At 49.4% G+C, this 22,549-nt stretch overlaps 10 protein-coding genes across 10 annotated transcripts; 7 read left to right on the plus strand and 3 right to left on the minus strand.

Annotated features, from left to right (window-relative positions):
* Positions 1–4,249: 4,249 nt before the first annotated feature.
* On the minus strand, positions 4,250–7,015 carry N7471_000931 (pseudouridine-5'-phosphate glycosidase/carbohydrate kinase family protein; the record flags this gene model as incomplete). Its single annotated transcript, XM_057273652.1, has 7 exons — positions 4,250–5,576; positions 5,648–5,948; positions 6,001–6,231; positions 6,290–6,331; positions 6,387–6,486; positions 6,537–6,745; positions 6,823–7,015. 7 exons carry the CDS (start codon positions 7,013–7,015, stop codon positions 4,250–4,252), a joined length of 2,403 nt encoding a protein of 800 aa, XP_057141831.1.
* A 290-nt stretch (positions 7,016–7,305) lies between these two features.
* N7471_000932 (dolichyl-diphosphooligosaccharide--protein glycotransferase subunit OST1) lies at positions 7,306–8,974 on the plus strand (the record flags this gene model as incomplete). The annotated part of the gene is made up of 3 exons (XM_057273653.1): positions 7,306–7,646; positions 7,748–8,789; positions 8,849–8,974. 3 exons carry the CDS (start codon positions 7,306–7,308, stop codon positions 8,972–8,974), a joined length of 1,509 nt encoding a protein of 502 aa, XP_057141832.1.
* A 297-nt stretch (positions 8,975–9,271) lies between these two features.
* Positions 9,272–10,066, plus strand: N7471_000933 (uncharacterized protein; the record flags this gene model as incomplete). Its single annotated transcript, XM_057273654.1, has 1 exon — positions 9,272–10,066. The coding sequence occupies one exon, from the start codon at positions 9,272–9,274 to the stop codon at positions 10,064–10,066; it is 795 nt and encodes a 264-aa protein (XP_057141833.1).
* Positions 10,067–10,427: 361 nt separating this feature from the next.
* cef1 (putative cell division control protein (Cdc5)) lies at positions 10,428–13,101 on the minus strand (the record flags this gene model as incomplete). Its single annotated transcript, XM_057273655.1, has 4 exons — positions 12,953–13,101; positions 12,865–12,898; positions 12,452–12,792; positions 10,428–12,399 (listed from the first exon to the last, which is right to left on the minus strand). Exons 1-4 carry the CDS (start codon positions 12,976–12,978, stop codon positions 10,428–10,430), a joined length of 2,373 nt encoding a protein of 790 aa, XP_057141834.1. The 5' UTR covers positions 12,979–13,101.
* A 184-nt stretch (positions 13,102–13,285) lies between these two features.
* Positions 13,286–14,708, plus strand: N7471_000935 (ribosome biogenesis protein NOP53; the record flags this gene model as incomplete). The annotated part of the gene is made up of 3 exons (XM_057273656.1): positions 13,286–13,419; positions 13,493–14,437; positions 14,492–14,708. The coding sequence occupies 3 exons, from the start codon at positions 13,286–13,288 to the stop codon at positions 14,706–14,708; spliced, it is 1,296 nt and encodes a 431-aa protein (XP_057141835.1).
* Positions 14,709–15,040: 332 nt separating this feature from the next.
* rex4 (putative 3'-5' exonuclease) lies at positions 15,041–16,013 on the plus strand (the record flags this gene model as incomplete). The annotated part of the gene is made up of 2 exons (XM_057273657.1): positions 15,041–15,321; positions 15,410–16,013. 2 exons carry the CDS (start codon positions 15,041–15,043, stop codon positions 16,011–16,013), a joined length of 885 nt encoding a protein of 294 aa, XP_057141836.1.
* A 454-nt stretch (positions 16,014–16,467) lies between these two features.
* Positions 16,468–17,216, plus strand: N7471_000937 (ribonuclease H2 subunit C; the record flags this gene model as incomplete). The annotated part of the gene is made up of 4 exons (XM_057273658.1): positions 16,468–16,621; positions 16,704–16,778; positions 16,870–17,087; positions 17,166–17,216. The coding sequence occupies 4 exons, from the start codon at positions 16,468–16,470 to the stop codon at positions 17,214–17,216; spliced, it is 498 nt and encodes a 165-aa protein (XP_057141837.1).
* A 438-nt stretch (positions 17,217–17,654) lies between these two features.
* N7471_000938 (putative mRNA decapping hydrolase) lies at positions 17,655–18,792 on the plus strand (the record flags this gene model as incomplete). The annotated part of the gene is made up of 3 exons (XM_057273659.1): positions 17,655–17,736; positions 17,795–18,472; positions 18,551–18,792. 3 exons carry the CDS (start codon positions 17,655–17,657, stop codon positions 18,790–18,792), a joined length of 1,002 nt encoding a protein of 333 aa, XP_057141838.1.
* Positions 18,793–19,002: 210 nt separating this feature from the next.
* On the minus strand, positions 19,003–20,410 carry N7471_000939 (putative integral membrane protein; the record flags this gene model as incomplete). The annotated part of the gene is made up of 4 exons (XM_057273660.1): positions 19,003–19,466; positions 19,536–19,600; positions 19,660–20,162; positions 20,258–20,410. 4 exons carry the CDS (start codon positions 20,408–20,410, stop codon positions 19,003–19,005), a joined length of 1,185 nt encoding a protein of 394 aa, XP_057141839.1.
* A 1,326-nt stretch (positions 20,411–21,736) lies between these two features.
* On the plus strand, positions 21,737–22,543 carry N7471_000940 (ubiquitin carboxyl-terminal hydrolase; the record flags this gene model as incomplete). Its single annotated transcript, XM_057273661.1, has 2 exons — positions 21,737–21,785; positions 21,843–22,543. 2 exons carry the CDS (start codon positions 21,737–21,739, stop codon positions 22,541–22,543), a joined length of 750 nt encoding a protein of 249 aa, XP_057141840.1.
* Positions 22,544–22,549: the final 6 nt, after the last annotated feature.

Raw genomic sequence — 22,549 nt, forward strand, 5'->3', positions numbered from 1 at the left:
TGTTTGTATGTGGAAATATCTGTTTCAGGTTTGGAAAGCTCGATTTGCTGCTCTTGGTATTACATATGCCGAGCCGCTGCCAATGCTTAGGGTTTCTTGTGACGTCGTTGATGTTACATTCCGCGAACAGCCGATATAAAACGACCGACTTAAGCAATTGGGCTTGATCTATTTTAAGGGGGGAAAATGAGGAAACCGGTAGCCCGAGGGCACCTTCGAGGAAAGGGGGCGAGATAAAAAAAAAAAAAAAAAAAAAAATAACAAATACATATACATATACAAATAAACAAAATCACAACGTCCTTGATAGTATCAAATTTTTTTTTTTTTTTTTTTTTTTTAATGCGGCGACTGCCCCGGAGCCGGGGAAGAAGACGCAGGCAGAGGGACAAGGAGGTAGTCGGGGCTTGGAGGAAGCTGGGCCATCTCAACGTCTCCTGCAGAGTAGGGAGGAGGGGGGGGGGGGGGTATATCCGCGGCGGGAGCATTTAGAATCGTTTAGAGCATGATCACAGAATGCACTAAATTCAGTGGAGGCAACTGAAGCAGATATAGTGACACCACAAATGTTTTAACACCCCGTTACCGCCTTTTTAAGTAGCTATACCGCCTCGATTTGCTATAACACCCGCTATCCTTAGTCTTTTATTAGTGGATATTTGTCCAGCGGAATAAGGGGTGTTAAAAATATTTGCTGTCACTGTAATTATGAACAGACAGATATGATTAAATTTTCAGGTCAGCCCCATGCCCCAGACAATCCGGAGTGGACACATTCAAACACTACCATTACAAAACATGGGCCCAGAATAAAAGCGAGACCTCCCTTTTTGTTTCAACATTATTTTTGGGGTTGTTAGAGCAGACAGGGAAAGTCAGTATGTCTTCAAACTATGTAGTGTTTGGAAGCACGAACAAGACAGATCCCGAGGGACGTCAAAGCGTAGGGTCATCGTGAAATCATGGTGAGAACCTGGAAATCGATAGTGTTAGAGGAGAGGATCTCATATACACCTGCATTTAGTGTGGATGATCGGTTACATACTCGATAGAGAAGCCACCTGCAAATCTGGTATCGATGATGACTATCTGCTCAAGAAGAAAAGAAAGGTAGAAGAGAGTGGAGAAAAGAAGGAATAAGTTTAAAGAATATTTACACCACAAACAAGCATCTTCGGGTTTATATAGTATTGTCAAACTTCTTGGTCTCTTAGCTTCTCAGCTTCTTCAACCATGCAATCAACCTCTCAGATCACCATGCATCTGGGCATGGTTCTCTGATGACAAGTATACCTATAATTCCTACTCCTATTTTCACGACTAAGAAGCCTTCGATCATATACCAGACAATGTTTACTTATAGTACCGTCCTATTATTCTAATCACTCTATATCAAATCCAAATCAGCCTGTTCCTATTAGGCAGTGCTTTCAAGGTCTATCCTTTGGATGATTTTCTCATATAATAAGTATGCTATAGCTAATAGCCCATGCCATCCTATGCCATCTACGATGCAGATATTTCTCGATTGCTCATCATTTCATAGGAAAGCTGGTTCTTTAAATTGGTTAGCTTAGGCCGCAATCACTGCCGACCCGCGCGACATTAAACCAGCGATATATAATGCGATATTGATTCTAATGGGATTTCCAACCTAGGGTATGTATACATATTTTAGATGGGCGATCCGTCTGAAGAAAATTTTGCGATCCGACTGTATAGTTCTACCGCACTAATCTCCGTACGACCCCTCGTGTATAATATATATAATATATATAACCCAACCAACACGAATGATAAAAGTCTACAGAATTAGTGATGAAAAAAGGCACTCCATTGACAATCTAAATTAGATTTTTAATCATTGTTATCAACGAGGTTGGTCAAGTCATATGTATTCTACAAGAGAGGCCGTAAAGCTAGCTACATATGCTGATTTTGATTGGCATTAGCGGTGTTACATGTAAGACCCCTCCGATGTGCCTTTTGGATGTTCTTTTTATTTGTATTTTTAAATGTCTTCCTAGATGTATACGAAGGCGGTAAAATGCATACTTTGTGCAGACGGGCTTTATAACCTTTGACAAAAGGAATTTTTTTTTTAAAAGGTCTTACCCGGGTTCGAACCGGCGTCGGTGATCAGGGAGAGGCATGTTTGTCGACGGGCAGATGTGGATTTTATTCGATTTTCAACAAATCCAATCAATATCCAACCTTTTATTTCCTTTCAAACAATTTCCCCTAGTTATAATAGGTAAGCCGGAAATGGTCTGGACAGGATAGGAATTAGGGTCCTTTTAGGGGTGCCAAAAGAAATCTCGGGTTCTGTAATGTAGTGGTGAGCATATGGGTTTTTGATTACGTAATAAAACCACGTGATTACCCAATACCCCGGTTCGAACCCGGGCAGGACCTTTATTTTTTTTGTCCAAATTGGAAGCAATGCGGCCCCGGTTCGAACCCGGTTCGAACCCGAGCCAGACCTTTCTCTTTTTTTCCCCCTCTTTTATATACAGTCAGTGTCAGTGGTAAAAGTAATTCCACGGAACAAACTAAGATCAGTCTGTTGAGAACATATCAGATGACCATCCACATTGCATCCTACGAATTCCAACTTCGTAACTTGAAGCTGATCGTGAAGCATAGTCACCAACTTCTGCCATGTGCCATCTGGTGTTGTATTAATACCAACGAGGGTCAAGACAATCTCTCTCAATGTGGTTTGATGGATGCCGAAAAGTAATATCAGGTCTTTTGAAAGGCAGTCAAGGCCGCCAAACCGTAAAGATCGAAGATTAGGTAGACTTAAGGCCTGACTGAGCGCCCGAAACCCGCTTTGGTGCAGACGTGGTTCGAAAGATAGATCAAGTATCTCTAAGCGTTGAAAGAGCAAGATGAAATCGGCGAGAGGCTTGGACCAAATATGTGGATCTTCGTTATAATCCGGACCCATCAAAAGCTGCAATGAGGTGAGTGTCGCAGCCCATGGTAGTTGGGTACGGTGAAGTTCAGGGAATGTGAGCACGCTTGGATTCATTGCTCGTCCAATCCCAGCATTCAATTCGAATGTCTTTATTGGAACCCCGCTGGCAGTCGCAGCGTCAATGATCACATGGGTTATCTGTTGAATATAAATCTTGCTGTATTCTTTTTCCATACTTGAGGTCGGGTAGACCCCCGTTACTCTTTCGAGAAATGCAGCGCCCCAGGGTTGATCGCGGTCACTAAGGGTCAAAGTTCGGCAATGAACCGCATTCGCTAGTATTTCTGATAAATATGTTGTGTCCAAGCCTGATTGTCGGAAGGAATTTTGTCGTATATAATATTCACGATAGCTCTTTTTATTGATTCTTGGAGGGTAGGCACTTCGCTCCGTCCAAGACATTGGAAGATAGGGCTCATCTGAAAGTCCATCCGGGGTCAAGTGATTGGTGGCAATGACCACAGAGCGTATCGAAAGACCGAAGATCGGATGATGCGATATATCGAGTAAATTCATAAGGCTGTGCCGGCTTAACATGTGGGTTCGCGTGCGGAAGTAGAGCTTGATGAAGAGGGCGAAGGTGCTGTTTCTCAGGTATAAATTACTTAGGCGAAAGTTGAAAAAATCTTTGCTTTCAAGATATTGAGCAACCATCGCAATTATTTCTGGACCAAGCTCATCAATAAGCTCTGGCATTTTGTTATGAAGGATGAAGGTATGTTGATGTGTCTCCCGACATTTGGAGCTTTTGTTTAAGACGTGGTTATATATGAATGCAAGATATTCACTAGCCACCCTCAGAGCAGGAGACAGTTAATTATGTAGGGTTCAATGTTCTTCCGTGTATAATCGTGAGGTCACTTCACGTGCCCCAACCATGGTTTATAAGTCGAGGTTCAACATATTTGGGCGCCCCCGCGGGGATACACCACGCTAGCTATATCAAGAAGTATAATAACCACGATTATTGGTTCAGCACACGCGATTTAGATGCGCTAGCATTTTAAGTATTTAACATTAATAGAGCAATAGGTATAGCCGTCTGAACGATTTAATTCAATTCCTTTTACGGATTTAGCTCTAAAAGCCGAGCCTCGTGAGCAGGCTAGTGCCTCGAGTTGACTTATTGATCGCCCTAGTAAGTGTAGCTTTGCTCCCGAGCTGCCTAAATTAGTCCTAAGACCCCGAGGTACTCACTTCATATGGAGAGCCCATGCTTCAAGTATCAACGTTATTAGTACCGGGGCCCTAACACAGCTACACCTATTACAGCCCCAATGAGCCCCGCAGCTCAACCAGTTTCTTGCTCACACCTCCAGCGCTAGCCAATGTTTTCCGGCTCGCCTCCTGAGCAATAGGAATGACATCCTCAATGCGCACAGAAGGATCCTTGGCCAAGCCAGCCACCACAACACCTAGCAGCGTATCACCCGCCGCATTGACACTGACAATGTCCTGGGCACCTAGAATAGTAGCGGGCGAGAACAGACGCATGTAGACACCACCAAAAGGCAAGTCCGATCCAGGAGACGCACGAGAAAGAATATACGGCGCAGACTCCGGATCCGTAAGACGGGGGTCACTAGGCGGCAGAAGCTGAGTGAGCAGAGCACCCGCACCACCGAGCTTGGTAACAATGCAGGGAATGAAAGGAAGCAACTGGACAGTCTGCTGCGGAAGGCCCTCGTCGACGAGAGACAGCGAAGTGAGTGCAATGAGGCGCTCGCGCGAGCCCGTCGGAGACATATTCATAGAATTAATGATATGCCACCATTCCGCAGACTCGAAAAGAAGGGATTCTCGCGCAGCGGTGTACATAGCCGCCAGCTCGAGGCGGTTCGGACACGCAAGACTGATAGCATTATCTGGAACGGTCTGATTGGGACCGATAGTCGCGCCGGTGCTGTTTGCATCGCTGCCGAACAGACGTCGGGATTTGGCTGTTGAAACGGGCTCGAAGGCTACGCGTGCGCCGTGTTTGCGTGCTACGGCACTCCATTTGGCCATCACGTCGGGCCGCCAGTTGGCGTCGACGACGACCCAGTTTGGCTTTGTGCGTTCGAGGAGAGGTTCCCAGAAGCCATCAAAGTCGAGTTGCGATTCGGGTAGCTCGACGATGCCCATGTCGGCCATGGCGACCAGGAGGTCTTTTTTGATGTCGTTGATTGCGATGTATTGTGCTGTGCGGGTGCATGGTGTCGCTGGGAGGACTTGAATGCCTGCGGTGCTGAGGCCTTCTTTTTCAAGGGTTGATAGTGCGGCGCGGCCGCTGAGATCGTCTGCGACGACGCTGCAGAAGATAACGTCGCTGCCGACGTAGCTGGCGGCAACGGCAACGTTGTGGCCAACGCCGCCTAGACTTTGCCCGATAATTGCTGGGTTAGAGGTATGCGGTACTGGTGCAACCTGTGTGAGTTCGTCTCCGAACGGCGTGTAGTCGCAAGATAGGTCGATGGCTAGCGAGCCGGCAACCACGACATCTGCCTTTAGTGTCGGTATAATAGGTGCCTCGGTACTAGCTGGTTCGGTAATATCTTCAACTTGCGAGGCAACTTGACTTGGCCAAGCTACACCTGGGATTGATGGCATGTGTCTATAGGGAAGGAGATCTCCGAACTTAGCATTGATTGAATCTCGTATCTCGTATCTAGAAACGAAACTCACCGGGACCCTGTTCCTAGGTCAGCTCGTTCAAGCTTGGCAAGTTCAACAGCTACTAGGGTTGCACGCTTGACATTGGACTCAACCAAGGCCCGGTTAGCGACTACGCTCTTTCCACCGCTTAGTTCCTTGATCTTAGCAAGCACAAATGGCGTGTTGTCACTGCCGTGGTAACCCTCTACATGGGAAAGGCGGATAGCTTCTTCAATCACAATATCCATCTCGGCTTTGGGGATCGAGTGCTCCAGAGGGACGGGGTTGGCAAAGTGGATGCCGGAGGCTACTGGAAGCTTTGATTGCGCATCTGGAGATTCTGTCAACGAGGCTGTAGCTTTCAACGCATGTGGTAAACTTACAAACTATGGCAGCAGCTTCAGCTTCATTTTGAATGACCCGGGGACTGCGGATGCCGCTCTCTCGTGTAAAGAAAGCAGGGAAGTCAACGGCGCCATCCCGGCCATCAGCGAATGTACCCACGCAGACACCTTCGGTCTCGAGGTATTCGAGCGTTCGAGGAATGTCCAAGAAGCTCTTGCATCCAGAGCTAATAACCGTCACCGGGGTACGTCCAAGTTCAGTAAGATCAGCTATAATCATTTGTCAACAATTGGGGTATGCTGATTTTGTTTCCACGGTTTTCCCTACCAGAGATATCCATTGAGTTTTCTCCTCCGCGATGCACACCACCTAGAGCAAGTCAGATGGATTTCATTCTCGATTGAACTTGGATCATTGAATTTACCTAATCCACCGGTACCAAAGATCTTGATACCAGCTAGTTCTGACAGGATCATAGTGCCCGAAATTGTAGTACCGCCATACATTGGCTTACCAACCATGCCCTAATATAGGTCAGTTTCGGTTCTCTGGGCCATTGTAACAGCTAACTCACCATGCCACAGATATATCCGAGATCCCTACGAGACACTTTCAGAGCGCTCTTCTCTTGAGCTGTCGAGGCCAGCTCGATAAGCTCTTCCGTACTCAGACCAACCTTGGCTACACCGCCGAGGATTCCTATGGTTGCAGGAACTCCACCATTGGCTCTCACAACAGACTCCAGCAATGAAGCGAGAGCAATGTTATCGGGGTAAGGGAAACCTACAGCCGATCAGTCTTGGCTTCCCCGCTTTTGGGTGAAGCTCTTCAACCCCAGGAACGAACATAGAAAGACTCACCGTGTGTATAGATTGTCGTCTCGAGTGAGACGACTGGTTTCCCTGTAGCAACTGCGTCACGCACCTCTTCTGACACCTTAAAGAACTTGCTCTGGGCAAGGCCATGGTAACGACGAGCAGACGACAGCTGGGTTGCCCTCAAACAGCCGGACCTTAGAGCAGCTCGTGAGGCAAACATCGTGTTCGACAACATGATGATATCTGAGAATAAGATTCAGCTGTACCCTCAGCTAAGTGAACCTGCAAGTCAAGTATGCAAGAAGTAAAGATGCGAAATGAGGAGAAGCTTCGGAGATCACCTAGGCCCTTATCAGCGATAAGCCGGAGTGCGCGATGTGGCCGCTTCGGCGACCCTAGTATACAATGGGGACCACGTATCATCAGCTTCGCAAGCTTCCCAAGGTTCATCGACCAGACACAGTCACATCTTGGATTCTTGAACCTTTTGAACCTCGGAGAAATTGTGTCCTCCAGGTATTCAGAATGAGGTTTTTCACCGCCACGGTGCTTGGGCTGCTCGCGCCCAGCCTGTGCGCCGCAACCAACCTTACTACACCTAGTCGATTGGATCTTCCGTCCGGCTTCAAACCCCCGCAGGTTTTCAAAAACACAAATCTGGTTCGGAATACCAATTTGGAAAAGAGCTATGTGCGGGAAACGATCAATGTTGTTGTGGAGAATGTCGACAAACAGCCCCAGAACGACTACTACGTCTCCTTCCCTGCCGATGTGTTCGACCGTATTGGAGGCTTCGAAGTGAGGGATAAGAAGGCCCCGGAGAAGGGACGCTTTGATGTGGACTATACTGAAGCTGTATCATCCGAGTGAGTATCAATTGGGAGGCCAATGGCCATGCCGGGGGTCTAGCCTTGTAATGGGCGAGGCACATACACCGTGATACCGATTCTAACATCAATTGAAATAGCGGCAACCAGTACTTCGTCATTCACCTTCCGGATCCTCTGGCTCCGAAGTCACAGATTACCCTTGGAATCTCGTACTCGGTGCTTTCCTCTCTCAGCCCGCTTCCTGCGACCATTGGACAGGCGGACAAGCAATACCTCACCTACTCCTTCTCCGCTTATATGCCATCCGCCTACACAACGGATACACAGAAGACCAAGTTGAAGTTCCCCAGCACCAATGTGCCGGACTACACAACCACTGATGGTCTCAAGTCCGGCTCGGACCCCGAGCGCAAGGGCGCCACGTACACCTACGGCCCGTATGACACGGCCAAGGTGGCCCCGGGCACCGAGCACCCAATTACCGTCCGCTACGAGTTCACTAAGCCCGTGATCACCGTAAACCTTTTGGAGCGTGACTTGGAAGTCTCGCACTGGGGCGGCAACCTTGCAACCGAGGAACGGTACTGGCTGCGCAACAACGGCTCGGAGCTGACCAACCAGTTCTCACGTGTCGATTGGACCTTCACCAACTACCAGAAAGCTCCTACTTCGGCGGTTCGTGAGCTGACGTACCCACTTCTGCCTGGCTCTGTCGACCCTTACTTCATTGATGATATCGGCAATGTCTCGACCAGCCGCTACCGTCCGAGCGTTGGTAAGAGTGCGGGTAACTTAGAGCTGAAGCCTCGCTACCCGATCTTCGGAGGCTGGAACTACAGCTTCCGTATTGGATGGAATAATGACCTTGCTTCGTTCCTACGCCGTGCTGCGGGTGTCGACTCCGACTCTTATGTCCTCAAGGTCCCGCTCATTGAGGGACCTAAGATGGCTGAGGGCGTCCAGTATGAGCGTGTGGTTGTGCGCGTTGTTCTCCCCGAAGGTGCTCACAATGTCCGCTTCGAGATCCTTGAGGGAACCAACAGCAATGGTCTTCCTGGCGCGAACCACATTCACGCTCAATTGAGCTCTCTCAAGACTTACATGGATACTCTGGGCCGGACCACCTTGACCCTGGAGGTTGACAGTCTGACCGACGAAGCGCGTGACTCTAAGTTTGTGGTATGTATTGATCTGTATTGTCACTTGTTCATCTCGCATTTATGCTAACTGGTCATTAGGTTTCGTACGATCACTCCATGATCGATGCCCTGCGCAAGCCTTTCACTCTCTTCGCGGGTTTGCTCACAGTCTTTGTCGCTGCCTGGGGCATTGGAAAGATCGATATCAGCATCAAGAAGCGGTGAACTGCGTGAAATGGGTTTATATCAATATCATTTTGTTACTTTTCTATAGTCGTGTCCAAGGGATCTCACCAATCGACTTGTATGTTTACATTTTCCAGCTTCCTTCCAAGGTCCATGTAATCTTCAAGTTAGAGTCGCTCCTTCCTCTGGACGTACCTTCCTACTTGGATATACACCATCAGACCGTAATTTTAAACAAACCTTCTTATCGACTCAGGTATTTGAAATGTTCCTTCATTTACTCTTCCCTTCCCTCATCCCTCATCCCTCACTCTGCGCATTTAATCACCCTCAATCATGCTTCAGCTCAAGCAATCGCCGGACAAACCTCGTCCACCCCCCGTCGATGACAACACCACCCAAGACTCCCCATCCAAGATAAACTTATCTTCTCCCCGCAACCCCCTTGGCCCAGTGGTGGTATTCATCGCCCGAGCCTCAGGTCTGAAGGACCACAACTACCCGAGGGCAGAAGTGAACAGCAACCAAATGCACGAGTACCTACGCTCACTGCTGATAATCACCGTCGCCGAACACCGCAAGCGATTCGGTCTCCTGGGCCTCCGTCCCCACAAGATGCAGACAATCATCCAACCCGCCCACAGCCGGATCTCATCCGTCAGCCGAGTCGGCAAGTACCTGGGAATGGCTCTCGAGGAAGCCCGCGCATCCAAGACCGAGTGCATCTTCGTCCTGCACGGCTGGGATGGCTGGACAACCGACAGGATGACCATCGTGGAGCTATGCGAGCAATTCCGCGACGTCCCTTTCTCTTTCCACGTTTATGCGAACCGCGGCACGCCTCGTGAGTTCTTCGAGGTCAACGCTCACAAGGTCAATGCGTACTTCAGACACCTGGTTACTGTGGATGATCCAGCTGTTGTGGGCGATCGTTCGACCGCGCTTTACATTCGCATCCTGGAGGCTCTGCCTACCTTGCAATATGCCAAGTATTATCCAGTTCTTTCGGCGGCGGAAAGGGATACTCTTGCCAAGTACGATAGGCGATTTGCTGGGATTTACGAGGAGGACGAACTCGAGGTTCCAAAGCCTGAAGATGCAAAGCCTGATGCTCCCAAGCCAAGCGTTTGATATGGCATCGGTAAGTACGGATAGTAATACCAGGGTTGCATCTTTACCAATGAATCTTAACTTTATCTTTCTTGTGTAGTTGATATTTTCCAGAAGGATCTAGGGAGGATGACATTGATTCATCGAAGCAAGGCTGGAGAGGCCCTGGGCTGTTAACAAGTCGGAGGCTATCAATTGAGCAAGCAGCTAAATCAATACGAAATCTTTATCAAACTGTTCATGGCACACCATAACTTGGATATATCAGGGATATCTTCCAGCAAATGACCGCGTACGGTTCGTCAAATTAGACTGAGGTAGTAATTGTACAGAAGAGCAAGATATTGTGGTCATGACGCAGAACAAAAAAAAAGCAAACTACCTAGTGCCATCCATTGACCGTACCCGTCCTAGCAAGAAGTTCATCAAGCTCATCTTTTCGGCTCCTGTACAAATCCTGAGCCTCCCGCTCACGTCGCATAACAAAAGACACTGCTTCGCGGAGTCTCTCAAGTCGCCGAGACACAGCCGACTCCTCAGAGATCTGGAGTGTACGGAAAGCATCCAGCTCATTTATAGCGGCAGGCAAAGCAGCACCAGCCTCCAAGATCTTCGACCGCAGCGTCTTGGCACGGTTCTGGTATCCACCGTAGTGCAACGAAAGCTTCTTCTCGAGCTTGTTTCCGCGCTCAGCGGTATCAAAGAGAGATGTTTGAACAGTGTCGAAGGCCGCAATCATGCGTTGTTCTTCTTGGAAGACGTCCTGCTCGTCATCCTCGTAATTTTCAAGACCAGGCAGAGACTTGCCGCGAGCTGACGACCAGCCGTCGTCGAATTTCTCTTGCCATTCCAACTGCTGTGCTTCGGTGGAAGCAATCTCAGCGGCAATAGAAGTTCGTGCTGCGTCCAAGAACCGGTCGTCCAGTGGACTTAACTTTGGTGCTTGGCCATTGACCTGAGCGTCGGGGACGGGGAATTTGCGAGAGTCATGTGCAATCAGGATGGCGGCTTCGTTGGCAATCAGGCCTTCGATGGTGCCGGTGGCCTGGGAGGCACGTTGCAACAAAACGTTTAGATCCAGAACGGCGGGACGAGGCAGGCCTCGCTGGTAAACTTGTGATTGACGCTTGAATTCAGCCTTGGCCGCCTTCTCCCGCGCGTCGTTGTCACGGCGATCACGCTCAGCCGCATCCTCTTCGCTGATCTCCATAGATATGGTGGGCTCGGCGGACTCGGATGGGGCTTCGAAGTCCCACTGGGATTCCCTGGGCTTGGGAAGCGAGGCCAGCTTGCTGCGCATCTGTTGGCGAGTGAAGTTCTCGTGCATTTTAATGTCTCGAGGTGTACTGCCAATGAGTTGGCCACCCTCTCCCTCCCGGTTCAGAGCTAGATGGTCTCGTGGGGTGCGCAAGGGTGTAGCACCGGCCCCAACACCACCAGGCATAGGTGTTGCACCCATGCCATTTGCCTGGCGGAATGGCGTGGCCATGGGGTTGGGAGTGACAATCGCTTGCCGCCGAGGAGCAATCCCATCAAATCCAGTTGATGAACTGCCCTCATGGAGAGGTGTGTTATCCCCTCCCAGGAGAGAAGACTGAGTTTCAGTCAAAGCTCGAATGTTCTTGATTTCGTTGGCGATACGGTCCTCCTCCGGGGCAGCTCGCGGGGTTCTGATAGGAGTTCCTCCAACAATAGCTGAGTAATTTCCAAGGAGTTCCCGGGTGCCTGCTTCATCGGCGCTCATTCGACTAGCTTTATCCCCAGCCATTCCCATCTTGATAATATCTTCCATTTCGCTTTCGGTGACCTGCGGTGCTGGCAAGTTCAACCCCCGTCTCTTGCTGCTCTGTTCAGCCTCGCGAATCTTCTGCATTTGACCTGCCCGTGCAGCTGCAGCAGAAGCGGCCGAAGTGCTGCCTTTATCGTTCTTGCGCTTCTTGCGCTCCGCATCATCGTCTTGGTCACCCTTTCTCTTATTTGCGAGCTGCTGCTTCCGAGGATCAAATGCTTCTCGTTGGCGTTCATTCAGATCTTTCTCTTCAATTGTATCGTAGAATCCAGGAGCAGCTGGCTTTTCGAATGGGATGTCTGCATTGTAATCCATCTGACCGGGCTTCCGCGTGACAACCTTGACGTTGATACCGGCATGCTTGAGTTCGCGACGCTTCTGGAGAACGGCCAGTCGACGCGACTCTTCTAATTGACGCTCTCGGGCCTTTCGCTTGGCCTTTTTACCCTGTGTGTTGGCGAGACGAGCACGCGCTTCGCTCAGCATTTCTTTCTCATCTTCATCCAGATCGATAGTGTCGGGACGGGCAGGCTTGGACTCAGGGTCGGGATCGAGTTCACCGGGTCTAAAAGGTGTCAGCAACGCGAACATCATGACCTTTAGTAAAATTCACGTACCGTAGGCGGCGGACATCGTCCGCACTGGGGGCGGCGCTCTCCTCGCCAGGTCCTCCCAAACCGAGCTCGTCATTTTCACGAGATTCGGCTTCATCCAGAAGCTTCTGGTAGCGTTCAAGACATTGTGTGGCAGTGCGCCCGACGATGGGAGCGATTGTGCGCCATTGCGTGGGCATCAGCTTCGCAAGGTGGAGCAGTTTCTCATCCTCTTCCCGCGACCACTCGACTTTCCGAATACCCGGGTCCAACCATTCGATCCAGCGCGCCTTGCATTGCTTTGGGGTTTTGCGTGCGAGCAGGGAGGAGACTCGAGCCCACTGGTTGAGACCATATTTGGATACCTGCGATCGAGTCAGTTTTTGACCCATCAAACGTTGGCTAGGGAGGTTCCTAGTGAGCCATAAATAACGTACAGCTGCCCGAAGCACTTCATCCTCAATGTTGGTCCTAAAATATGTTAGCGTCAAAGGCTCGTGGGCAAGTTCCAACGGTGGCACTTACCAGACACCTCCTTTGACAACAGGCATGGCGTGCGATTGCGCTAAGCGCAGTGTCAAATCTTCGAAAAGCGATAGTAAAAGATCAAGGGTGCCACCAGAAAGATGGAAAATGACAACCCACTGGCGTATAGAGAGTTCACGCGCCGTAAGTGATGACAGCTTGAAGCGGAAGAAAAGCGAGTTCGCAGCCAAGCGCGGTAAACGTGGTAGCCGCGATCACCGCCCCCGCGCGTGCTGAGATAAGCAGATCCAGATTTTTTTTGGACCGGAAAAAAAGATAAGCCAATATTTTCATACTATCAACGTTGACTGTCTGTCTCTGTTGTTTTCCACAATGTCGACCTCCGTGGATGCCCCGAAGCAATTCAAGCAAACTTCCCGTAAGGGCAAGAAGGCGTGGCGCAAGAATGTCGATATCACCACGGTGCAGGAGGGTTTGCGCGATCTGAAGGACGCCGAGATCACAGGGTAGGCCTACCTTTGCTCTCTTTTTTTTCTGGCTCTTTACTAGTGAATTTGGATTCTAATTATTCCCTGCTAGTGGTCTTATCTCCGAAAAGCCTTCCGATCAGCTTTTCGTTCTCGATACTGTTGGTAATGAAGACGTGCGCAAGTCTATCGCCAAAAAGCAAAAGAAGCCCCTCAAGTCAGATGAGATCCTTGCCCAGCGGTCAATGATCCCCGCCCTGGACGGCCGGAAGCGTGTAAACCCGAACGTCACCGACGGAGTCATTGAGCCGAAGACGAAAAAGCCCAAGAGCGACTGGGTTAGCCAAAAGGAATATCTCCGCCTGAAGCAAGTAGCCAAGGAGGGAAACCCTCTGGGCAAGAAGACCGAAAACGAGTTCTACGATCCGTGGGCGGAAGATGCCGAACCCACACTCACGTACGACGACCCTCGCTTTGATTTCCTGCAGAAGCCCAAGCCCAAGGTTGAGCCGATCACATTAAAACACGCACCGATCTCGCTTGCTGCCAATGGAAAGCCCATCCCCTCTGTTAAGATGCCGCACGCCGGAACCAGTTACAACCCTGTGTTCGAAGAGTGGGACAAACTATTGGAGACACATGGTGCCAAGGCTGTTGAGGCCGAGAAGCTGCGGTTGGAGGAAGAGGCCAAGGAAGCTGAGAAGCAGCGTCTGATTGAGGAGGCCCAGAACGACAACGGAGAGGTGAAGTCGGATGATGAAAGTGCCTGGGAGGGCTTCGAAAGCGAGTACGAGAAGTCCGAGTGGCTGAACAAGAAGCGCCCCGAGCGGAAGTCCAAGACACAGCGCAACAAGGTCATCCGACGCAAGGCAGCAGAGGGGAAAGCGAAGTGGGAAGCAGAGAGGGTAAAGAGAGATGCACAGGCCGAGCATATCCTCAAGATCACCGAGCAAATCCAGCAACGGGATCTCGAGCGCGAGAATCAGTCGGATGCGGATGATTCTGAAGATGCTGATGAGACTGCCCTCCGCAAGAAGCCCTTCGGTGGCAAGAGAGCGTACGTTTTTGTTCATTTTTCTAAACCTATGTTGCGACTAACAAGCTATTTTAGTGTACCCGAGCAGCCGTTGGAGCTGGTGCTTCCTGATGAGCTGCAGGATTCTCTACGACTCTTGAAGCCGGAAGGCAATCTCTTGGATGACCGATTCCGAACATTGATCGTTCAGGGTAAGCTTGAGTCCCGCACACCAATTACCCAGGCACGCAAGGCCAGAAGACAGATCACGGAGAAGTGGGCTTCCAAGGATTTCAAGACTGGGTACGAATGATTCTGCATATTCCCTCTAAAAGCGCGTGCATTTTGTTATCTGGACATATAATGTGGTCCTAAGGTTAGATGAGTTAGGATCAGGTTTCATCTCAATATTTTTCAAGCACTTAAACTAAATTAAAGTAAACACTAAACACACAATTGAAAATACAGTAAAGATAATCGTATATATCACATACAAATTGTACATATAACTTGGTCATATAGCACTGTATCAAAGTCGGTACCTGGTCAACTATCAACCCCAAAATAAAAGTGGGTCCCGAAAATTTACTTGCTTATCGGCTTTTTTTTATCATTCCCATCTTCTCTCTCACCAACAGACACAGAATGGACAAGACAGCGCTATCCAGTAATTGGAAGAAGCTGCAGGCGACATTCAAGAAAGATCCCACTGTCAAGCGCAAGCCCTCCGACCGCGACGCTGGAGATGGGATCGTGAAGAAACGAAAGTTGACCGAGAAGCAAAAGCCATATAACCAAGACGCCAAACCAACCCTCAAGCGCAAGAGGATGTCTGATAAGAAAGAGACTGGCGATTCAGCCGATGCATCAGCTCCAAAGATTGAGACGAGTTCGCGTCACAAGGAAAATGAAGGCCGTTCATCAAGGTAAGCGCTAGATCACAGATCGTACAGCCATACATTCATACTATTTGGACTTTCCTTTCTAAATCAGCTACTAACTATCCAGCTCAAGTGCCGACCTAGGAAAATATGTCGCAATGGATTGTGAAATGGTGGGCGTCGGACCAAACCCTGACAGCGACTCTGCACTTGCCCGCGTCAGTGTCGTGAACTTCAATGGCGACCAAATATACGATTCGTACGTGCGCCCGAAGGAGATGGTCACAGATTGGCGCACGCACGTGAGCGGGATTGCCCCGAAGCACATGGTGGAGGCACGAACCCTTGAGCATGTCCAAAAAGAAATTGCAGAAATCATGAAGGACCGCATTCTCGTCGGTCATGCTGTCAGCAATGATTTGGACGCTCTCCTCCTCAGCCATCCCAAGCGCGACATCCGAGACACCAGCAAGCACGCGCCATATCGGAGGATCGCAGGCGGTGGATCACCACGTTTGAAGATTTTGGCTGAGGAGTTCTTGGGAATCAAGATCCAGGACGGAGCACATTCTAGTGTGGAAGATGCTCGGGCTACGATGGCTTTGTATCGTCGGGAGAAGGATGCGTTTGAGCGGGAGCATTTGAAGAAATGGCCTGCTCGGATGCTTGCCGACACCAGGGAGAAGGGCGAGGGCCAGAAAAAGAAGAAGAAGAAGAAGACCACTCGCAAGCGCTGATGTGGCTGAATATTCGATATAGCTTTCGAAGAGACATGCTTAGATACTCTGTACATGTATACCCCGATCATTGGCAATTGAATTGTTTTGCATTTCCATGGAAATTTGGCTGTAATCTTTTACTTTTACGACTTCAAATGCATTGAAACATCTACAATATACTTGTAAAGATAGCTAAGTAAATATTTGTAGACGTCGATCTCTCGAATTTCCACTTAACGCGGAGAACGGGAGAACGCGTCGCGCCTCACCTCCAATCTTTTGCAAGAATCATCGCAACCACCCAAACCGCAGAACCCAGGCAATATCCCTCCAATTACAGACTTCGACGACATAAGAACAAACCAGCAACCAATTAATCCCAACAATATCCTGGATTGCACCATTACTGCCCAGCTAGTCCTCAAAACAGAACATCCGTCCTCTACGAAGAGCAACCGATACAATGCCCGACATGTACGCCATCCAGCCCTGCTCAAAAGCGAGCTCACAATCTGAAAAGAATGACTCGACTCTACAATACACACCAAATATCATTCCATGCCGGATTCACCACGATGGACCAATTGATTCGTTGGACCGGTATTGGACAGTGAAAGACGAAAAAGGCATGCAAGACAGACAGCTCCCGCTGGAGAAACCTAGCCGGACTAACGCGCAAACCAAAACTAACATCTCTTTTACATCCAGATAGTACACAAACGGCGCATTTCCGCGGACGCAAACTTCGAGGTCGGCGCGTCGCCATTCCTGATGGCTACCAAGGTATGAGAGAACGTCCAAATGAGCTTCCCAGAAATATGAAAACTGCAATTGAATCATAATTGGCTGACTATATACCATTGAAAATATATAGGTGTAGTCGCAACACCCACAGACCGCGTGTTACCTGCAGCTCAACGGGCAGACAGTGACGGCGCTGAGGATGCGGAGGCTGAGCCCGAGGAACCAGTGAAGATTATGGAGACGCAATCGACCTTTGATGAGTTTGTAGTATGGGGGCATGAGGCTCTTCCTGCGGCAGATGACACTTTTGTCAAGGGAGTGGAAGAGTGGCTGCAGTTTGCGGACGCGGTATGTTTTATTCCCTTCAAATAATGGTCTAACTAGGTTCTTTTTTTTTGCCTTGATTATTTTCTGACAGTTCATTAGATGCATACAACCCCATCAGCGACGAATGGAAAGGAGGCTGCTGCTGCTTGAGGAAGGCTTGTTGGGTTAGAATGGAGTTGATGGAGGGCTTTTTTGGGCTCTAGGCTGTATATCAATGTATCTGATAGCATAATTCTGTGATATACACTTACTTTTGCTTGAAGCTGAGCACCGAGTTCTCCTTATAACCTTCATCAAGTACGAGCTATTTGTTGAAGAAGGCTTGAGAGCAATTGTCTTTGGTCCAATGCGTTTAATGGATACACTTAGGGTTCAATGCATCAGAACACCAAAGCAACTCTACAGCATTAAATAGATCATTTTTGACAATATAAAATGAATTCTCCAGGCGTTGCAACAGAATCCATCTCATAGATCCATGGATCTACACCAAAACGATAAGCCTGACCGCCCCACCCGATAAAGCTGGATAAATCGAACAAAACATCTTGAACTTCCTCACATCCCACCATTGAAAGGCTCCCAAACATGGCCGACTCCCCAGACACAGACAAGCTCGCCCCGGAGGCACTAATTACCAAATTCCAAGTGAGCAAGCTCCTCAAACAAGGTACGACTCCTCCACCCCCACCCCGCAGCAATCAATAGACTAAAAAAAACCCCTCCAGACCAAAATGGCCGACGAATCGCCCTCCTAGGCACAATCGACAACACGCAAGGCATTCTAATAGCCGAGCGAGCGGCATTCGCAACCGAATCCCTCGCCGTGCTGCAAGCCTTCCAAGCAGCAATCTCCCGAATCAACAACCTAGGCGACAACGACATCTACCGCTGGTACCTTGCCTCGTCAAGTGGCAACAACAGCGACCCAACACCGGCCGAAGCCGCCAATCCCCAGCAAGACCTCAAACTCAACCTCATCTGGCCATGCACAGCCCAGCACATCAAGAAGTACTCTGACCAGCAGCTGCGCATGGTAACAGAGACGGGGCAGATATACCGCACGCACGTGCGGCCGTACATGCAAGCGAAGCGCGAGGAAGGAAGGCTGAACTGGGTGTTTAATATCCTCGAGGGCAGGACTGAGCAGGAGGATGTGATTCTGCGGGATGAGGGACACGGGCCTGAAGATGGATTTTTGATGTTGCCTGATTTGAATTGGGATCGGAAGAGTATGGGGTCGTTGCATTTGTTGGCTTTGGCACAGAGGAGAGATATTTGGAGTTTGAGGGATCTTAAGAAGAGTTTTGTGCCTTGGTTGAAGTATTTGAGGGAGAGGGTGCTTGAGGCTACGGTTTCTATGTATCCGGGTTTGGAGGAGGATCAGATTAAGCTTTATGTTCATTGTGAGTTGCTGTTTGGGATTGCATTTTGTTGCATTTCGTTGCATGGGGGAGCTTTTTTGCTGACTTTGAATCTCGCAGATCAACCGACTTACTACCATTTCCATATCCATGTTGTCAATGTTATGCTCGAAGCTGGCGCAACGCAGGCAACGGGTAAGGCTTTTGGTCTGGAGAGCTTGATCTCGCAGCTTGAGACTATGTCTGGAGATGGGGATGCTAGTCTGGCTGATGTTGATTTGACATACTTCCTGGGTGAGGCTAATGAGCTGTGGACGGATATTTTCGAGCCGTTGAAGCAGGGAAAGCAGCCTAGTCGATAGAGGGGAGTTGTTTGAGGCCATCTCAGATATAATGACTAAATGAATCAAATACAACCCATTCTTCACGGCTGTAACATTATACACCTAACCACGACTCGTCCTTACTAAAAAATCATTCCTTCATACAAACCCCGAAAGAAGGAAACAGTTAATGATAATAAGATATTAATATATACATTTTTTTTAAGTCATATCTAGTTATACGTTCAATTATACATGTTCCCTCACAATTATCCCTTCAGAATCATGCCTCGCCGTCGAAGTCTGCGTAACCTCAAACGTGCGATGAATCCCTAACCCCATCTCACTCTGCAACCGAGGCGAGGGCCGATCAATAGTCAACCTCTCCTCGCTGGTACTCGGGCTCGTGGAATAGACATCATCAGGATCCCTCTGGCTCTGGATAGTCGTGACAGTAACAGCAAGCTTATCCGGCCTCAAGCGAGACTGCCCGCTGTCGTCCAGCGAGCCTAAAGGAAAAGGGCGGTTTTCACCGCCGCCCAACTGGCGCGAGGCAGACCGTGAGCGTCCATTGGGAAATCCAGTGGAGTAATATGGGTCTGAGTGAGAGCCCGTCCAGATGCGGAGGAGGGGTCGGAGGGTTGCGAGACTACCGGCTGTAATTCCGAGCCCTGCTTCGACATTGGACCAGATGGCGATTTGGTATGTTGCGTCTAGGAGGGGAGGATTTGGTTAGTTTTGTTCGTGTCTTGGTCTATCATTCAGGGGAAGTAGGAACATACAGAGGAAATCGGGGTCATAGAATGTTGAGACAAAGGGGACACGAACGATAACCGCCGATGAAGCACTGTGGAATCTCTTGTCAGTGACCTGGAACCAGTACGGAAACCCGAGATGAAAACATACATGCAAGCCATGCTTAAGATGCCCATGACGGCGATCTTGGTCTGGCGCTTCATGTGAAGTTTGCGGACGAGGAAGATGGGCAAAATGCCGACGGTAAAATCACACAGCGCAGCAAATGCACTGTAAACGTAGGTCATGATGACAATGATCTTCATATCCATGCATTTGCCTATGATAGCAGGGTCGTGGGCCAGTTTGGTCCAGAAATATTCCAGTGGCCTGCACTGGAGAAGCATGAGGAACATGAAAATCAGGCCTGATATGACGGTGAAGGCCATGACGGTATAGAGGATCCAGATGTGGAGGGGTCTGATAGTGATGCGCATCAGGAAGATGCAGACGGAGATCTTGCATCCAACCGAGGCGAAGCAGTAGGCGATCTCGCAGAGCCACCAGAACCTCATTGCGATAAGGCGATCTTCGACAGCGAGGTTTTCAAGCATATAGCCTGTGCCATAAATCGAGCCTCCGATCATGGTTCCGCAGAACATGGCGTAGAATAACTGTGGTAGATTGAGTTTGTTAGATCTCGGTATAACTCCACAGAAAACTTTCGGGAAGGATTATCTCCGGTTGAAGGATACAAGATTGAACATACCATTGCAATTACCATAGCCCCATCATCCCATCCAAATGCCTTTACGATCCAACCGCGCACATAGATGCGCAGCATGACCGTGATAGTGGCGATTGGCAGAAAGACCGCGGCGACGGTCTGAACCGCCGTGCTTCTTTGCTTTTCGTCAGTCATATCGACAAATGCTTGTCATGCCGGGAAGGATTCAAAAATGTGGGGGAGAAGGATTCTTAATAAGAACGCCCTCCCTGACAGGCCCCGTGGAAAATTACAAAATACAGGGGCAAGCAAAGAGGAACTAGAACGCGTTAGCCCTTTTCTTTTAGCCTTGGCTGGCCAAAAAATGTTTTTTTAGTCGGAGAGAAACAACGCTAGTCCAACGTCAAGATGATCGACAACACGGCTCGACTCATGAATTTCTTCTCGGCAATAAATTGGGTCGACTAAGAGCCGCTGGATTCCACTCCCCGTCGAGTCAGGCAAAGATAGTGATGGGATATTAATTAGCAATATATTAGGGCATGGTATTGAAACTGCCGAGCATGACATGTGGGAGGAACGTGTGGTCTGCCGTGGTCTGCCGAGACAACAGACGGACTTGTGTCTATAAGGGATTCCGCTAGGGTTTCAGTAGTGCTCGTTTAGGCAGTTTTCGGCAGTGTTCGCGAGAGCTACCACGCCGTTGGGTCGACGGAGTACTTTGTAGCTTGGCTCCATAGCTTCGTATAACGTGGCTCTGTTCCCGGTTTCTTGCAAGCCCCGAAATTGACATGGGTCCCACGGAAAGTCAGTATGCCAATCCAATCACTACTGGTGGACACTTCATGTTTTCGGAAGGACGCAGAGTGGCGATCATGCTCAGGCTCGCGCTAACGGCTTAGACTAGTGCCTTGGAAACAAAGGCTTTCTTGGTACCCGCCAATTTAGCGTGTGACTTTTGTCAGAGTCGTCCACTTTTAGTTGTCATTCTGGCTAATGACCATCCTCGGTGCCTCGGTGATTAAAGTTCTCCTTTTTGGACGCTGGGAAATGGCGATCTAAATCCTGCTTGACAGCAGGTCAATGCAAAACTATCCAAATCCATTTAACCGGGTTTGTTGCTATTAATATATGGAAGTTGAAAGCGTTGAAATCGTCACGTGCAAACACATGCATCCCTTTTCCGCCGAAAATTGTAGCCTTAGTTTTCAGGCTTCCAAGGCCGTTTCTACTTCCAATTTCGGAAAGTATAACCCGATGCAGAGATACATAATATTTATATTCATATTATTCTGTTTCATCTTTTCTAGAAAATATAAGGCTGATACTATATGCAACGAACTATCAAAGCGCAATTAAAGCAATTAAAAAAGCAATTAATATCGAATGCTGGAGAAAACGTGGAAACTCCCGGACCCCGCAATCCTTCGCCCCCAAACCTCACCATATCACAAAGACATACACTAACCTACATACCTACAACATCACCATAACCATAACCACCACCAAACCACACACACAATGGCACACGTCGATGTCCCACTCACCCAAAAGGCCTTCGTGCCACTAGGTCCGACCTCAACCCCCAAACACCCCCAAAATCAACCCCAAACTAACCCCTCACCAGAAAACAACCCCGAAGTAATGTCGCACCTAGTGCACCAACTCGGCCTCGCCCCAACCCTAGGCTTCACAGACGTATTCTCGATCGACGAGCCCGACCTGCTAGCCTTCGTCCCGCGCCCCTCCCAAGCCCTCCTCCTCGTCTTCCCCGTCTCGCAAACATACGAAGCCTCACGGGAAACCGAAGACGCCTCCAAACCCACCTACACAGGCTCCGGGCCCTCCGAGCCCGTAATGTGGTTCAAGCAAACGATCCGGAACGCATGCGGACTGATCGGGCTTTTGCACGCGGTCTCGAACGGCGAGGCCCGGAAACATGTCATCGCCGGCTCGGATTTGGATACGTTGCTCCGCGAAGCGGAGGGACTGGAGCCTGTTCAAAGGGCGGATTTGCTGTATGATAGTAAGGCGCTGGAGAGTGCGCATGCTGATGCGGCGAAGCTGGGGGATACGGCTGCGCCGTTGGCGGAGGATAATGTGGATTTGCATTTTGTTGCTTTTGTTAGGGGGCTTGATGGTACCCTTTGGGAGTTGGATGGGAGGAGGAAGGGGCCGCTGGCTAGGGGGGTTTTGAAAGAGGGGGAGGATGCGCTTAGTGAGGCTGCGTTGGAGTTGGGGGTTAGGAGGTTTTTGAAGATGGAGGCGCAGGGAGGGAATCCGGATTTGAGGTTTAGTTTGGTTAGTTTGGGGCCTTTGTTTGATTAGAGTCCA

This window comes from Penicillium samsonianum (genome assembly GCF_028829775.1).
Source record: "Penicillium samsonianum strain IBT 33392 chromosome Unknown utg000001l_segment0_segment0, whole genome shotgun sequence".
NCBI classification, from domain to species: domain Eukaryota; kingdom Fungi; phylum Ascomycota; class Eurotiomycetes; order Eurotiales; family Aspergillaceae; genus Penicillium; species Penicillium samsonianum.